At 42.4% G+C, this 17,382-nt stretch overlaps 1 protein-coding gene across 1 annotated transcript in view; it reads left to right on the plus strand.

The window, feature by feature from the left end:
- TLN2 (talin 2) overlaps positions 1-17,382 on the plus strand; it is a 426,734-nt gene that overhangs the window by 235,655 nt on the left and 173,697 nt on the right. The window contains exons 7-12 of the mRNA XM_090270695.1: positions 9,416-9,587; positions 11,278-11,375; positions 12,607-12,736; positions 13,538-13,690; positions 15,465-15,607; positions 17,132-17,259. Of these exons, the coding sequence (XP_090126821.1) occupies positions 9,452-9,587; positions 11,278-11,375; positions 12,607-12,736; positions 13,538-13,690; positions 15,465-15,607; positions 17,132-17,259 (788 nt within the window). The 5' untranslated portion in view covers positions 9,416-9,451. The remainder of the gene's footprint in view (positions 1-9,415; positions 9,588-11,277; positions 11,376-12,606; positions 12,737-13,537; positions 13,691-15,464; positions 15,608-17,131; positions 17,260-17,382) is intronic.

The raw sequence follows: 17,382 nt of genomic DNA on the forward strand, positions 1-17,382 counted from the left end.
AAACACAAGCATGAAGAAGGTGACCTGAGAAGGAACTTGCGTGAAGTTCTTTTCACACGTTCTTCCAGGTTCAATCTGGAACATTGAATATTTATTTCCAGATCATTGTAGCGTAATGCTTTCTATGTTTCCGAAGTAAGAGCAAGTCTATCTGAACCCATCCCGGTGGGGTGTGCCTTAGTGACCAAGCTCATGTTTGTTAGCATCCGCAGTAGCCTAGAGAATCTGCCTGCTTTCCTGGGGTTTTATGGGCTTGTTACCAAGGGTCAGAAAAAACAAACAAACTAATGAGGTGAGTTTATTCCCAGTTATCCAGACAAATGGTAAATAATTCATAATTTTCCCAGTCTTAACCCTCACTTTTATTTTTCTTCTGTTTTCTTTTTTCCCCCTGATCCTGACCTTTTATTTTTCTATCATATCTGTTTTTGCAACAGCCTTAAATCATTTGAATGAGTTAGGGTATAGAAGAATTCAAAATCTTTCTTCCTTAACTGTATGAGGAAGAAAATAACAGGTCTGGGAGGTAGACTCCAAGAGGACTAGGATGGATGGATGATCACTCAGCTGTTTTGGCAACCACAGGTGAGCAGTGAGGTCTCTGGAGAGCCAGCTCAGCACTCTTAGTGCCTCTCACAGAGAATGACAGTATCTCCCACACACAGGCCTGAATTTACCTACCCTCCCCGATCCTCTGTTTTTATTTGTGAAATGGGGATAAAAAAGAAAAAAATCTGTTTCACTTTCTAACCTGTCGAGCACATCAAGGGAAACGACCTCTACTATGGACATGCCATAGAACTCTTCAGTACCAAATGAACAGTAGGTACAGCAGCTCCTGTTTGTCCCATCGGGACTTTAGCCTGGGAGGACCAGTATTGGAGAGAGGGCTAGAGATGGGAGTGTTGGAAGAGCTTAGGTGAGGAGAGGGATCCTGCCGCTGGGCTGCTTGGGAAGACTAGTTTATAGAAGCAAAGCTTGATGCTGAGCTAGAAGGGTGAGTAACCAGGAAGAACTGGAGAAGAAAGTGGGGTGGGGCATTTCACACAGACATGGGCTACACAGGCTAAAATAGAGGTAGTTATAGCAGGGATTGAAGATACATCAGTTTTAGTAAAATGGAAAATTCTTACAGCATAAGTGGGTGGATGGGGGGCCCTGACCCTTGGGCTACACGGTTTCAACCTGATTGCCCATACACTTCAAAATGCTGTATGCATTAAAATCATCTCCAAGAAAACTTACAGCTGTGAACACATAGGTGCCTGCTTCCCTTCCTTTTAGCAGGTCTTGTTCCCGCTCATCTCTGCTCACTGCCCTTCCTCAGCAGTGCCAGAATTCTGGATTGGTTTGCAGTCAACTCCCCTTTCCTCAGAATTTGCTGGTAATTAGGAATCCTCTTTAATAAAGGGCAGCTCTCAACTAATTTGTCTGAAAGGTTCTAAAATGTAACATTCTAAGATAGTGATAGATGATAAATACAAATACCTGCTTTTACTCTGAGGTAAATCTTTATGACCAACAGTATATTTCATGATGGAATTTAGGGGACAGTGCAAGGAGCCAGCTGGAGATGGGAGGAGGGTGAGTTTTGAGGAATCCTCAGTGGGCCTCAGTTTTACCATGTGCATAGCTGACTCTGTTCATCCTGGCAATGCGGATGGTCTGGTTGTGGTTTTTTAGCAGTGTGACCCTGAGAAAGGTCTCTTGATCTCAAAATTATATCATAGTTTCTTCTTCTGAAAATGGAAAACAATATCAGAGGTCTTTTCCCATCATTCTGTTCTGTGGTCCATGGAACAGATTTTTGATGAGTCAAAATAGTTGGGTTTGCTGGGTGTTTGCCCTCTCTTCATCCTTCAGTTATGATGTTAGTGTGAATAATTCCTAATGACTAATTTTTAGAAATCTGTTTAAATCTTTCCATGGAGTACATGTTAGTTCCACAAACATTTATTAAGCATCAGCTGTGTGCTTGGCACTGTGCTAGGGCCTCAAGACCCAAAGGTGGCTGGAATGATACACTCCTTGCTCTCAGAGGACAGTGGGGGAGATGGCCTTCTCATGGCAAATGTATTGCTGGTACTGTGTTGTGTATATATCTTATTACTGTTGTACCTCAGTAGTATCTCTGTGGACTAAGGGGCTTACACAGAGTTTTCAAAGCAGACCTATGTACCAACCACTTGGTAGGAATTTTTATTGACTTGCCTGGCCTGCCACTAAATGCGCACATGTGTGGATGGTTAATCATTTCTCCTATGCCCCGTTACCACTTGACCTTTTAATGACTTATTTCTATTCAAGTATTCAAAGTCAAACAATTGTCTTGGCCCCCCGTGCCTTCCTCAGGGAAAACTAAAGAGGTTCTTAAGTGAATGTCCTGTCTGGTGTTCTGGTCTCCCCACCCTGGTTGCAAAAGGGAGCATGATCATCCTGCTCTTTATGTGAGCAAGCTATTAGCCATGTGGAAAAGTCACATCAGCTGTGTTCACTCACTGTTTTCCCCAAGCTGCTTGTTAGCTGGAGCTCTCACAAGGTTGAGATGTGGGAGAATAGGGGAGTCTCTCCACTCAGGCTCTGCTCTTGGGGCTCTCACTCGTTGGGAAGTGGTGTGAGGGCCCGGTAAGGAGGTAAGATTATTAAGGAAGGCCTTTGGCTCCCTAATAAAGCTAGACTGGAGATTAGACCAAAATAAGACACTGGGCCTTCTCTTCTCTTGGCTCCTTGATTCAAAGATACCTGACTCTCAGTGAATGGTTGACCTGACTTACATTCCTAGATGGTAACAAACAGGTACCTGTGTGTGCTTGGTGGGCTCAGGATATGGAGTCTGAATGTCACCTGAAAGGTACCTGAGCACAGACAGCCCAGGAAGGCAAAGCAGGGAAGTGCGTGAGCTTCCGGCTTTTGCTTTGGAAGCACCTTTGGGTAGTTGGGTAGCTATGATGCCGTGATTACAGGTTCTTCTTAGATGAGCTATTCTTCTTGCCTTGCAAAAGAGCAGGAAATGGATGGGGAAAGGGGGAAGCTCTTTTCAGGGCTTTTTTTTTTTTTTTTTTTTTTTTAGAGAGAGAGCAGACTTATTCACAGAAGACTAAGATGTAAACATAGATAAATGATCGCGTTTATATAGGCCCACGTTTTATTCTGACATTTGGTTATGTGATGCATGCTGTTATAAACAGGGCTGCTTTTCGCCTGCTGAGAGGTGAGCAGATGTAAGGAAGAGGGCAGGTACAACCTTCGTAATTTGCAGCAGTTTCCCAGTGGATCAGAAGAGTCAGTGGCTGGAGGGAGAGGATGGGGATGGTGGACAGCCCTTATTCTCCTGAAGGTCCAGGGTCCCCCTGAGGCACGGTGGCCTGGCCCAGTGGTCCCGCCAGGCCAGTGGCACACCTCCACTCTGCAGGGGAGTGTTTAGAGCCAATGGTGCCTCCCATAGGCTGCCCTTGCGCAGGGGTTTAGTGTGATTCCAGCCCTGCCCCTCAGGGTGTGACTTTTTTCTTTTGTGAGCTTGGATTGAGGGAATCTGACTGGCTTCTGGCAGAATAGCCTAAGTGGTACCTGCTCCACAAACACTCAGCCTCACAGCTCCTTCTAAAGAGTGCTGCTTCTAGAGAAAGCCCAGTATATGACTTGAATAAGGATAAACTCAGGAACTGTGTCATGAATAGGGTTACTAGACAGTGAGCTCCATCTAGACAGGAATCTTCTCTCTGTTTGCCACGTAAGGCCTATGATGTCTAGTATTAACAGATGCAAAGTTAATAAAATAAAGTTTGCAACTCAGATGGTAGCTGAATACAGTGCTGCTTCCAGTGTTTCTCCAATCCCCATGACAAACAGTAATAAAAACAAACCCTGACCCCTGTACTTTCTATGTGCCTTTGACACGTATTAACTTCTTTAATTCTCTAGCAACCTTATTGGTAGATCCATGATTGTCTCCCATTTCATAGAGGAGGCGACTGAGGCAGATTGCAATTAAGTAACCAGCACAGTGTGGCAGTCGGTAAGGCAAGGGTGGGGTTGGAACCCCTCATGGCCCTCACTTACCAGGGCAGAGATCCAAGGGGTGGCTGCTCATCTTGACCAATAGTGGGCATTTGTCTGGGACAGGAGGAGGCCTTGGCTGAGCTGGGCTTGTTTGTCCCAGGGTGGACTGGGTGAGGCCGGGCCGCCGGCACTGCTGCCATCACGCTGGGTTGTTTACAGCTCCCTGGGACTGAAAAGTGTTTACTTTAAAATGAGAATGTGTGAGTTTCACCACTGGTTCCATTGGCTCATCTTCCACAATGGATGACATAGAAGGGTTTTTGTTGGTGCAGGCGACCTTCACACAGTCAGGGCAAAAATGGTCAGAGTGCGAAGAGATTATGAAAAATAAAGTAACGCATCTTTTACGAATTTATACCTTGTTTTATAGCAAAACAAACAAACAAAGGGCTTAAGGTCTAAAAAGATAGCATACATCCAAATTAGGGTGAAAGAAAAAAAAATAATGATAGGATCATAAAAGAGAGGCAGGATTAGACTATAACAACACTACAAGAAACAGTACACACATTGACTGTGAGCCATCTTGCAGCCACACTCGGAAAGGAAACCTGGTCAGCTCTCTTAGGCCTACAGAAGCAGGGGTTAGCAGAGGGGTGAGGATGCTGAGAGGTGGAAGTGAGGGCCAGTCGCTGTACCAGTGCTGTGCTGTCCTGAAAATAGCGTGACGGAGAGGGAGCATCAAGCTTCATTGCGGCATGCTGTTTGAGCTGCACAGTTTTCGAAGGGCTTTGGTGGATGCATAGTGAAACTTCTCACAAGTGTTGAAAATACATAGTCATCTCTAGCTGACATTTCTAGGTCCCTGTATACTTCAGTCCTGCTTTCTTTTTGTCACAAGTCAAAACACTTAATTCCAGCAAGTCTCCATTTTGCTAGTATCTCCTTCTATCGTGAGTGGTGCTAGACATAGCGCAGTGCCGTGTTCCCTGCGGGATGATGATTAACTCGTTGTGTGTTTGATTTCAGATCTCACTGAGGTTTTCTTACATGAGTTGTTCCTCTTGCATGATGATAATAATATAATAATAATAATACCTTGTCCCTATACACACTTGTTTAGCTTATAAATCATGCTTTGTGTACATAATTTGCACTTTTTAAACATTTCCATGAAGGAAACTGCTGGTCTTGTTTTTTGGCTTCATGCTTGGGAGTGTTGAGTCATTAAAAAAAAAAAAAAACAGAGCTAAGAGAAAGACGTAGAAATTGGAGTCTTTTCGTCTTCAACCACTGCAGTGCTCTCTCAGAGTGACTGATACAGTTCTATGGTGTTTTTGTATAATGTTCCCATGTAGTGATAATGATGGTGTTTTGCAGTAGTTGTTTTTGAGATGGTACAAAAGTTGAGAACATGAATTTTGTAATGAACCTCTGGCATCCCTTGTTCTATTGAGCATCTACCCTGAACTAAGGATAGTGGCCTCTATCCAAAGGGATCCCATGGGAATAGCTGGCCAAACCCTAAGTGTCTTCTGGGAAGTTCCTTTCATGGGAGCTCCTGACTTCCTGCTCTCTGAAGATCAGAAAGAAGAGAGGTAATGGGACCCAGAGGTCCAAGGCCTCGTAGGCGAGGAGTCCATACCACAGGCTCCTAGTCCAGTGCCCTTTCCTTGAACCAAGACTTGCCTGCTCCTCTGTGCTTGCACAGAGCCAGGCAGCAGCACGGACAGGGCCCAGAATAGAGATCAGGTGCAGGGATGCACCTGCCTCCAGGAAAGGCACTAAGCTGTCCTGGGACTGCCCCTAGGACCACAATTGGGGGAAACCATGTCTATATAGATAATGTGTAGACATGGAGTTGGCAGCAACCCCGTGATGCATACTTCTGGAAAAAAGCCTTAAAAGCATAAATCAGAGCTGCCTCCTGCTCCTCCACCCCTTCTAGCAGCTCCTCAGGAGATGAGTCCGTACCTGCTGGGCCAGCCCCTCTCCTCACCCATCTCCTGAACCTGCTGCTCTGGTCTCACCCCTCCACAAAGCTGCTCTTATCTCAGCTGCCAGACGTCTCCAAGCTGCCAGACGTGGTTGCTGTGTCCCAGCCCTCATCTTCCCCGAACTGTGTCAGCGTTTAGCACAGCCGATCTCTCTCTGCTGTTTGATGCACCTTCTTTTGGCCCTACCCTCTCTCCGTTCTCCTCCCTCACCAACAACTAGGCAGCCTTATCAGCTCCTCCTTGTCCTGATTTTAGCACATCTTTCCCAGACTCAGTCTTTGGTGTCTCTCTCTCTCTCTCTCTCTCTCTCTCTCTCTCTCTCTCTCTCTCTCTCTCTCTCTCTCTCTTGCTTACTCCTTAAATGATCTTTCTAGTTCCAAGGATTTAAATATGATAGCACCCCTCTGCCTGTTTATGTCTCCTGCTTTATATCTGACTCTCCTCCACCTTTCCACTGAATGCACCCCAAACATGTGCCTCCAGCAGCTTCCACCACATCAGTCAATAGCTTCTTCATTTTTTCTAGTTGTTTTGGATAGAAATTTCCCTTCACTGTTATATGAGTATTTTTTATGCTTCTCTCACCCTTTTGCTTACCAGCTCTCTGGGCTTCTCCCCTGTGTTTCCCACCTCCATCCTGTAGTCTCCCTGCTTCTGTCTGCTCGCTGCTTCACCATTTGCCTCTTTCTTCTTGCTCCCCTGTGTGCCTCTGCTTGCTTCTGAGTGCCTGTGTTTATTGTCCTACTGTGGCTTCATGTCATGGCTCTGTCTTTTCCTTTGATTGAATCTATCTTGCTGCTTGGCTATAGGGACCATTCATTTGCTCTTTAGAAGGCCTAATTATTAGCCTGGGAGGAGCAGCCTTCATGCAGGGACACTTATACTATTTCCTAGTCTCAGGGAATGGAAGAAATTAATCATCCCATCCTCTGTGGTGCATCTCATAAATTGCATCCATGACAACATCGAATTCATGGCCTTCCCCACTGAATCTTACTACCAGCCATGCTCATAGATCTCAGTGGTTCATGAAATCCCACATTGTCATCAGCCCCAGGGGACAAACTATCCCACTGAGTAATCAACATTACAGCAAATTTGTCCATTTCTACAGTTTAAATTTTATTTTCCCAAATTGGGGAGTTGGTTGGCTAAATGTGCCTGCACAAGAGAGTTGGATAGAACTTTTTACATATGGCTTTCATAAATTCTTGATAGAATCCTAGCTGGTGTGGCTCAGTGGATTGAGTGCTGGACAGTTCAATTCCCATTCAGGGCACATGCCTGGTTTGTGGGCCAGGTCCCCGGTTGAGGGCATGTGAGAGGCAACCACACATTGATGTTTCTCTCCCTCGCTTTCTCCCTCCCTTCCCCCCTCCCTAAAAATAAATAAATAAATAAAATCTTTTTAAAAATTACTGATATTGTAGATGGAAAGTCATAGGATATTTTGAACTCCTCTGCTGTGTAAACAATCTAGCCATTGCCCAGGCTGTAGTAAATTAATTCAGTTTGGGGCAGATTCCCACTGAACACTGCTGTTGTTTGTTGAGAAGCATATCTTAGCATTTCTTAAGTAATAAATATTCTCACATTTTCACAGGCAAAATTTATTCAGAATGTAAGTAGAGGTCAGGATGATTTTATAGTTGTTGCATGGCCTGAATCATTGCTTCAGAGGGTGTATGTACACCCTGCCCATGGATGCCAGAGCATCTGTTTAAAAATATCCTCTGTATCCAAGTGATTTTAGTCATCTGTTGTTAGGGAGCCAGCAATCAGTCAAGCCTGCTAAACAGTGACACCCTAGAGGCACCCATTTTCTGGTCTTGTCAGTTTGCCTGTTGTCCTCTCTGCATGTTGGTCACCTCACTGCGTCTTAGCACTTGCATTCCTAAGTGGGCAAGAGGCATAAAGGATGCTCCGGGGTATAGCTCTGCTACCTGAAGATTGTCTAATAACATTGAAGACAAACAAGTGTGAGCTTGAAATTCCCATAGATTTATGTTACACAATGCTGCTCTAGGATTTCACAGACATTAACCGAAAGTGTTTATTTTGCTTGCCAGGATGACAATTAGCTGGATAAGTCTTTGGTGGTTCTCAGGTGCAGAGAAGATGCCTCCCTCTTGTGCCCAAGGCATGCATTGATAGAGGCTGACTTGGGAGCGGCATGAGCTTCTGGCCACAGAATAGAGCAGATAGTCAAAATAAACTAGAAGCCACCAACTCAAAGTAAATGCAGTAAATTGTTGGCTTTAAATTTATTTTTTAATATATATTATTTTATTTTATTGTTCAATTACAGTTGTCGCCATTTTTCCTCTGTTGCTTGCCCCTGCCCCTCCCCATTTGCTCCCACAGGCAATCCCCTCCCTGTTGTCTATGTCCATGGGTCCTTTATACTTGTTCCTTGACTAGACCCTTCCCTGTCTTTCCCCTGTTATCCCCCTCCCCCTTGTCCTCTGTTCCCTGTCAGTTTGTTCCTTATTTCCATGTCTCTGGTTCTATTTTGCTTGTTTGTTTGTTTTGTTCATTAGGGTCCACTTGCAGGTGAGATCACATGGTATTTGTCTTTCACTGCCTGGCTTATTTCACTTAGCATAATACTTTCCATTCCCATCCATGCTGTTGCGAAGGTTTTAAATTTCAGAAGGAAATAATTTATGAATTCAAACCTAGCCTAAGCCTGTTTGTTTTCTATAGCCATTGAACTGGATAAGTAGCAAAATATCCCAGTAGTTTGAATGAAATAACAATTGAATTGGCATTTTCTCACTTTGAGACCCCTGAAGAGTGTGAAGCTGTCTGCCACACTGGGTGTTTAAAATCGGCCGTTCTGGCCTCGTTCGTGATGGCTGTGCACTGGTCTGGCGTTGATGTCCCCTCACGATTCAGTTCTTCCATGAATTACACAGGGCTGATGTCACTGTAGCTACTTCATTTGTGAGGAATGGAGGCATTGGTGATTTTTCCTCCGACCCCAGGAGCTGGTGGGGAAGGAGCCCGGGCACTGAGAGTGCTACCGGAGGCATGTTCAGGAGTCGGCTGTGGGTGCCCAGAGCTCTCTGCCTTCCACCTAGAAGACTGTAACCTGGGAAATTCCACTCCCGATGGACTCCCTTTGGAAAACCCCAAGGAGGGAGCAGCCTCAGAGAAGGAGGCTTGGTGGCTTCTGTGTCCCTTCCTCTCAAGGAACTCTACTTGCCTCACTGTGGTAATGTTAACCCTGAAAACTGTATGCTGCTCTTAAAGTTTTCAAAAATTCTAGTTTTTAACTTGTGTTTTTATCCGAAGCATTCTCTTTAATTGCTGTTATATACTTTTTGGTTTTTAAAACTGATTCAAAGTCTAGTATTTTTTTCCTCAAAACAAACACTTATCTTGGTTTTAAGGGTTTGTCTCTTTGTGTTCCCCAGACATTCTAAGTGAGAGTCTTCAAATCATCTACGAAGATGGTGGCCCTGTCCTTAAAGATTTGTGTCCGCCACTGCAACGTGGTGAAGACCATGCAGTTTGAGCCATCTACAGCCGTGTACGATGCGTGTCGAACCATTCGGGACCGGGTACCTGAGGCACAAACTGGGCAAGGTAGCCATTGGTTATTTATTCGCTGATTTCTTGAGATGTGTTTGTATGTTCTTCACTTAGTAGTGAAAGAAGTGGAGGCTGTGAGTGACAAACATGCCCACTAGTGTCTATGTTTCAGCTGAAATACCTCCTTAGCCTGGACACTGCTTGCTTCCTGTGTGAGGTCTATGATGACAGTGATTACGTCTGTCCTTGAGTGGTGCCCCTCGTCATGACCCTCCGCTATATCAGCATTGTGCTCTGCAGTTTACAAGTCACTCTTTGATTCATCCATCTCATTTGCCTATAAAGTATAAATGAAGCCTCCGTAACAGTCACTGCTTTTGCAGCTCTGGAGCCGTTTCGCACGCACGAAAACTTTCCATTGCCAGCAGCCCAGAGAAGACCGGAACCGCCCTCGGGACCCAGGGCAAGCCTCATATTTCACATCCTTTGAAAGGGCTTTATAAATTTTATCTCAAGCCTTTTTAAAAAGGGATTTGTTTTATATATTTTGTTTAAAATTTAGTTAAGCCACTGACCTCCATTCATCTGAATTTAAACAAAAGCCACTCATACAATTTTTCCATTTCCTTTTGTCTTCTCTCTGCATTTCCTTCCTTTATTTAGTGATTATTTGCCTGACACTTGAGAAATTTGGACTACTCCCAATTTGATAAATCTTTGATATGGAAATGGTATAACACTTACCTTAAAAATTGGAAGCATAAAAATCAAACATAACATCAAGGATAATTACAGGGGGATTGGGTCTTCTTCAAAGGATCCGTTTCTTATGAAACTGCTGACCTTTTGGTCTAAAGCATAATTTAATTTATTCATAATCACTCTGTTATTTCTAGATTACCCAGACATAAAATTTTCTTACTTCCCCAGTCTTGCTTCAAGATGTAGTTGCTCAGTCATTTCTGGTGTCTTTACTTTTCTGTTACTGTTTTTCTCCCTGGTCCCTCAACCTTCTTTGGATTGGATTGCTTTATAGCTTGGGAAGTATAAGCCTTTTAAGATATTGAAATTGTTTTTCTGAGAAACAACACACACTCTGACCCTCACCTGGGTCCCTGAGGTTTCCTTGAATCACATCAAGGCCTCCAGGATCAGATATGAGGATTTCTGTGGAAAACATGGACTTTAATTTTCTAATGTTCTTCATAATTTGATGACATGGAGAACAGAGCCTTCATTTCACATTGAACTGCTGCTTACCCTCTGTAATGCCATGCTGGGATAACGGAGGGATTATTTCAAGTGAAAAGGCTCCATTGGCCCCTCTGTGCCTAAGTGGCTTTGGGCTTAGATGGCCACTGCAGTCGTTTCTCCATGTCTGTCCTGTCATTCTCTGTGGGCTCTTGGCCGGGCTTTTATAGCAAGTGATAAGGAACAAAGCCAAATTCAGTTAGAAAGAAATTCGGACCGCTTGTTCTTGATGTTGTGTTTTCCTAAATTCTAACAACTGCTGCGCGCTGGTTTTCAGAAACATAAATCTTGTCTGAGGGTATTGGCCTCTCAACTCAGTTCTTATTCCTCCTCATTTGCTTTAGTCCCAGTGGCAGCTCGTGGTGTCAAAACGAAACATTTCCCTGGTGAGAGGAGGTGCATGTTCTTGCCCAGTCAGCAGACTCGGGTCCTGAGGTCAATGGTGGCTTCATCATCATCTTGTCTTCTGTTTTTCTTTCTGTTAATCTTCCAGCTTCTGACTATGGGCTGTTTCTCTCTGATGAAGACCCCAGGAAAGGAATTTGGCTGGAAGCAGGCAGAACACTGGATTACTACATGTTGCGAAATGGGGTATGCTGCTGATCTCGTTTTTTTCCATCACTTTGTCCCTGAGCCTTCTGTGGAAGCCGACATAATTATGCCTGAAGTAAAAGGAGAGACCCAACCATTTATTTTGATTCAAGGACATCTTATTAATAGTCTTGATGTCATGTACTTTGTAAGGGCTGTCCAGGTAGTGATAGAAAAGAGCAGCAGTCCAGATTCTTGAAATGCCACAGAGTGATTAAAGCAGCTTTGGTTTAGTATTTAGAACTGTTTCTGCATGCCATTGTTGGGCTTAGTAGTTATGAAAGAAGAATCAGCATTTTCCTGTAAGTATGTAGGAAGTATCCTGCTGAATGGTGATAGAAAGTAATGATGGATTAGAGGGAAAATAAAAATATAATCCTAAAGGTAGTTAGAGATTGAATATTAGTTCATAATTTATTTTTGTAAAAGAAAGTTATTAGATGTAAATTTTAAAAGTATCCATAAAAGTAACAACAACAACAAAAATGGTTGTGCTATGGAAATGGAAAGAAATAATGAGTAAAAATGTTAAATGTTCTGTTTAGCTTAACCTTCGAGATACTGGGTTTTGGTATATGGGATAGACATATCAGATTGGTCATTATTCCTTAAAGCAAGACTGAAGTACATGTTGCCAATTAATTTTTCCCTCTATAATTCTATTTTTAAGACGTGCAGTAAAAAAAACCCAGAAGCCTCTATTTAAAAATAATTCCTAAACTTATTACCCCTATTTGGCCTTGCCATTACAATGAAAACCAGTTTTACTGTGATACACCACAACTATGAAGAATTATAGACACATTAATTATGTCCTGCATGACATGGATATTAAATATTGCTTATAACTGTGTAAGGGATAATTGGAGAAGCACATTACTGTCTTTTTAAAAGGCAAGTAGGAATTTTCCTCTGCTAATTCTCATTAGAGCAGATAATTCCCAGCCTCTCAGGAGGACATACGTTACTTTCACATTACAGAGGTTAGTTTTCAGTAATTATGAGCTATAAAAATATTCTTTGGGTGCAATTTCAGTATCGTATTTTTAAGAAATCTTGATGAAAGTCATTATTTAGCCCTAGAGTTTCTGTATTAGTGGCAAAAATCTCATGAACACTTTGAAGGATGAAATCAGAATGTGCTAGGGAAAATCCATTTTTTAAAGAAAGTGTCCAAGTTCATTATCTAGTTTCACATGCAGTAGGAAATGTTTGTTCGGTTTTTCCCTAGGATATTTTGGAATATAAAAAGAAACAGAGACCTCAGAAAATCCGGATGCTGGATGGATCTGTGAAAACAGTGATGGTGGACGACTCCAAGACCGTTGGGGAGCTGCTGGTGACTATTTGCAGCAGGATAGGTATGTCTTCACATGCCTCGGTTCCAGTTTTTGTTTTATTTTCGTTACATGCCTCATCTTTGTTTTGCACCCATTCACTCCTGAGGCAATCCTGAATGTGTCCTAGTACACTGGTTATTGCCATTCCTAAGAGTGTGATCATTCTCTTGATTCGCAAACCCAGTGACTGGTACTGTAAATTCTTGAACTTCTCAATAACTTGACATTGAGAGCTTTTATTTCCCTTTCAAAAGGTTAGGAATTTTAAAATTGAAAATAATGTTTCTGAGGTCATATAATTCACTTTTTACCCTCTTGAACATCCTATATTCCATAACGACTCACGGGGTCAGCCTATATATGATTGATTGTTACATAGCTTTTCTTCTTGTCGTTTCTATTAATTGCCTCAGAGAACAAATCTGTTTCCTATCTATATGAAGCCCCTTACATATTTGAAGAAGTAGCCTGGCCTTTCTTAGTTTACTTTTCATTTAAAGGAAGCCCAGTTCCTTCAGCCAACTTCTTGTTGGACATTGTCTTGCCTTGTTCTGCACGATCTATATTTTGTACTTGTTTCTTGAAAATTAGACAGGAGACTTGAACATGACAATTTGAGTATAACTGAACTATCTGAAAATACTCCTTTTTAGCCAGAGTTATTAGATTATTTATTCCATGGGTGGCCCCCAACCCCTACCTGAGTAAGGCTTCTTTCTGTCCTTTGTCACCAGAGACTCCTTGGAGTATTACAGGACCCACAATGAAGGGGGAAATAGCAATGTGTAATCACCGATAATATAACCTAATTTATATTTTTAGGAATAACAAACTATGAAGAATACTCCTTAATCCAAGAAACAATTGAAGAAAAGAAAGAGGAAGGGACAGGGACTCTAAAAAAAGACAGGACACTATTACGAGATGAGAGGAAAATGGAGAAGTTGAAGGCCAAGCTTCACACGGATGATGACTGTGAGTGTCTGAGACAGAAGCGTGATATGGGCACACGGTCTGCCATGCCTCACCCCTCCCATCATCTGTATGACCCAGGGTGGGCTGTTTTGAGTGTGTGTTTGCTTGTTTGTTTGTTTTGTGTTTTTTTCATTTCATCTGTAAATATTTTGGTCTGTGTCACTAAAAGACTGAGTCTTAAAGTAACTGAAATGCCATTTCACATCTAAAAAGATAATCTCACTTTTTGTTTTATTGTTCTTCTATTACAGTTGTCCCAATTTTTCCCCTGTTGCTCTCCACTGCTCTGTCCTGCCCCTGCCCCCCACCCCACAGCCAATCCCATCCCGTTGTCCATGCCCCTGGGTCCTTTATATATGTCCCTTGACTAGACCCTTCCCCTTCCTTTCTCCCTTCTCTTCCTTAAATAAGTAATCTCTTAATATCAAATATACAAATTATGTTTACATTTTTTCCCATTGTCTTCAGAAATTTTTTTTCAGCAGTTTGTTTTAACTGGGGTCCAAATAATGTTGAATGATATGTTGCCTACCTCCTTTAGTCTTGAAGATTTCCCTTCATTTTTTACATTTTTTTCCCTCGCACATGTTTAGGGGCAAGAAACAACACTGTTACTTGTATAGAGTTTTATATAATCTCGATTTTGTTGATTGCATATCTATGGTGTCATTTAACATGTTTTTCTATTTTAATTCCTGAGATCTGGAGGCTTGATCAGATTCGTGTGTGTGCATATTTTTTAAAAATAAAGACTCCTTCATATGTGATGTTGTGTACGTAAGTCCTCATTTAACAACATCAATAGGCTCTGCAACTTTAAGTGAAATGATGTATAATGAAACCAATTTTACTATACACCAGTTGATATAAACAAGATTTAAGTTCCTACAGCACCTCATCAATGTTAGAACAAAATGACGTTTTAATCAAGGACCTGCTGTTTCCATCAGCAAGTTGTATCTGATTGTCTCCTTTTTTGTGTGATGTTAGCAGCCATTGATGAACACTGCCTAGATACATTATTCCCTTAGGGCTTACAAAATGGTAATTAATTCTATCATAGGAAAGTGATTTTCTATGGCCACATGGTTATTATTTGGAAAAGCCATTATGTATACCCCTTCTGTCCCCAAAGCCTATGCTGTGTGCACCTGGCTGCCTGACCCCCCCCTCTCCTGCAAAAATCTTACTTTATGCCCAGTTCACTTAGACCTGCCCAACCTCTTTCTTTTGTTGTTTTCACTGCTGCATTGGGAAGATGTCATCATTGTCATTATGTTTATTGATCTTTAGTGGGACCTTCATTTCCTCTGACCCTTTCTCCATTCTCTTTTTTTCTTCCTCATTTGATTTCTAGTTGCCCACTACCTTAGTGTTCTCTCTCCCCAATTACTTTAATTTTCCTGCTCTTTTTTATTTAGGGTTGGAGGTAACTCATTATGCTCAAAGCTTGTACATTATTTCACTTGATGAAGCTGAAGTATCCACTTTGGACTTAAAGGAAAATGCAAACTTTATTATCTTGGCATAAAGCACTGATTTTCTTATTTCTTTTAACCCCCAGAAGGAAGTAGAATTTTCTTTTATTTTCTTGCAGTGTGTCATATGGTACATGATGGCATATGTGGAATTACTTTGCAAAGTTAAAAATTCATAGCTCTAATATAAGAAGTAGAAATAAATGCGCATCTCTATTATGCTGCTGTTTTGATAAATCCTCTAAACTGAGAGGAAAAATAAACACAATTCATTTATCTGCATGGTTCTGTTGCAGTAAATTGGCTGGATCACAGCCGAACATTCAGAGAACAAGGAGTTGATGAAAATGAAACACTGCTGCTTAGACGGAAGTTCTTTTACTCGGATCAGAATGTGGACTCAAGAGACCCTGTGCAGCTGAACTTGCTTTATGTTCAGGTACCATATTTGATGCTCACACACTGAGGCTGGGGAGAGTCCAAGAAGCCCCTGCTGTGGCTTGTGCTGAGCAAGAACTGGGCTGTGGCTTCCATCTTGTGTATGGCATGCAGTTTTCAGGAGGCATGGCTCCTAGGTTCCTCACTCGTGTTCTGTCTGGGTGCAGGATGATGTTTAACATGAACTGCTGGCCATTCAGTGGCGGTCCTTTCTTTGGCCTGTGGATGGGTTCTTGGTAGCTGGTACCGTCTCCCTCTGCCTGGCTTTGAGGCACTTAATTGGTTCACCACTTCAAATGCACTAAAGCTTTCTTAGCTTATTGTTTAAACTCAAACAAGTCCTTTAACTTATCTGAGTTGCAGTTTCCCAATGTGTAAGATGTGGGCTTTGCACTAGGTGGTCTCCAAGGCTTCTTTTGGCTCAAGGAAAACATCCACCTGTCTCCCTTTCTTACTTCTTTCATTCTTTCCTTTCCTCCTTCCTTTTTCTCTTCTTATACTTATCTACCTACATGCCCACAGGAAAAAAGTGCAGCTACTGCATCACCTGTGTTTATAAATAAAGTTTTATTAGAACACAGTTCATTTGTTAACATATGACACATTGGTAAATCCACTCACATATCACGTTATTGTTTCTGTGTTGTCCATGGCTGCTGTCATGATCCAGTGGAAGAATTCGATAGTTCTGACAGAGAGAGCATGGCCCACGTGGTCCAATATGTTTACTCTCTGTCCTTTTACAGGATAAGTTTGCCAGTCCCTTAGTTAGTGAATGGAAGAATGGTATGGAAGGACAGCTAGGAAGAAAGAGGCTGGAAGGCTAGAAGAAAAGGAGTGAGGGCAGAAGATGGTGCTTGTTGAAGGTTCAGAGCCAGAGCTCAGCATGTCCATCAGAGAGTAGTCTAGGGGTCATGTAACCAGAGAAAGGAAAGAAAGAAAAGGAATAAATAGCAACAGCAGTGATGGGTCAAGAACTGAGAGAACTTCAGACAGTGAGTTCCTGATTCTAAGACTGCGTTTGCTTATCATTTCCCCTAAATGTCTGCAGTATTGGGTTCTCGTGTCTGTCTCTCTCCTCCCTCCCCCTTATTTGTCTTGGGATGGGGTTTTTCACTTCTATATCATTTTTCTGTTCACTTTATGATTTAGGATTATAGAAAATATATTGTATTTCTTCCTCCCCCCACCCCCATGAATTTGGTCATTTCGCAAGGATTTCTCTTTGCCTCTATTTTTCATGATCTACTCCTACCTACCTAGATTATTCTCAAGCTTTAGTTTGAATATACTGGACACAGCTGATGCTGCCCATCTATAGGCAATTTAGGGTAAAGACTTGTTTTCTTTTTGCGTTAATCCTACAGTGCTACAGTTGCCCACAGCGTCCTGTATGCATCACTGGGTCGGCTGGCACATTTTCCCCTTGCTCCACAGAGAAGGTGCACTTGGGTGCAGGAACATATCGATAGAATGTGTCATTCCCCCAAGCTCCTGATGCTTTTTGCTTCCTCTTGTGTTTCAGGCTCGGGATGATATCCTGAATGGCTCCCACCCTGTCTCCTTCGAGAAAGCTTGTGAGTTTGGTGGATTTCAAGCCCAGATACAATTTGGACCTCATGTGGAGCATAAACACAAACCCGGATTCCTAGAGTAAATGCTCTTTTGGCTTTTTTTCTTCTGTTTTTCTTTTCACTATTTATTTTTAAGCTAGCTACATAAAATACATATGATAGTCCAATCAATTGTGAGATTGTTCGCTTTCACTCAGTTGAG

Source organism: Furipterus horrens, unplaced genomic scaffold, assembly GCF_987537825.1.
Source record: "Furipterus horrens unplaced genomic scaffold, mFurHor1.1.pri manual_scaffold_3, whole genome shotgun sequence".
Taxonomy (NCBI): Eukaryota; Metazoa; Chordata; class Mammalia; order Chiroptera; family Furipteridae; genus Furipterus; species Furipterus horrens.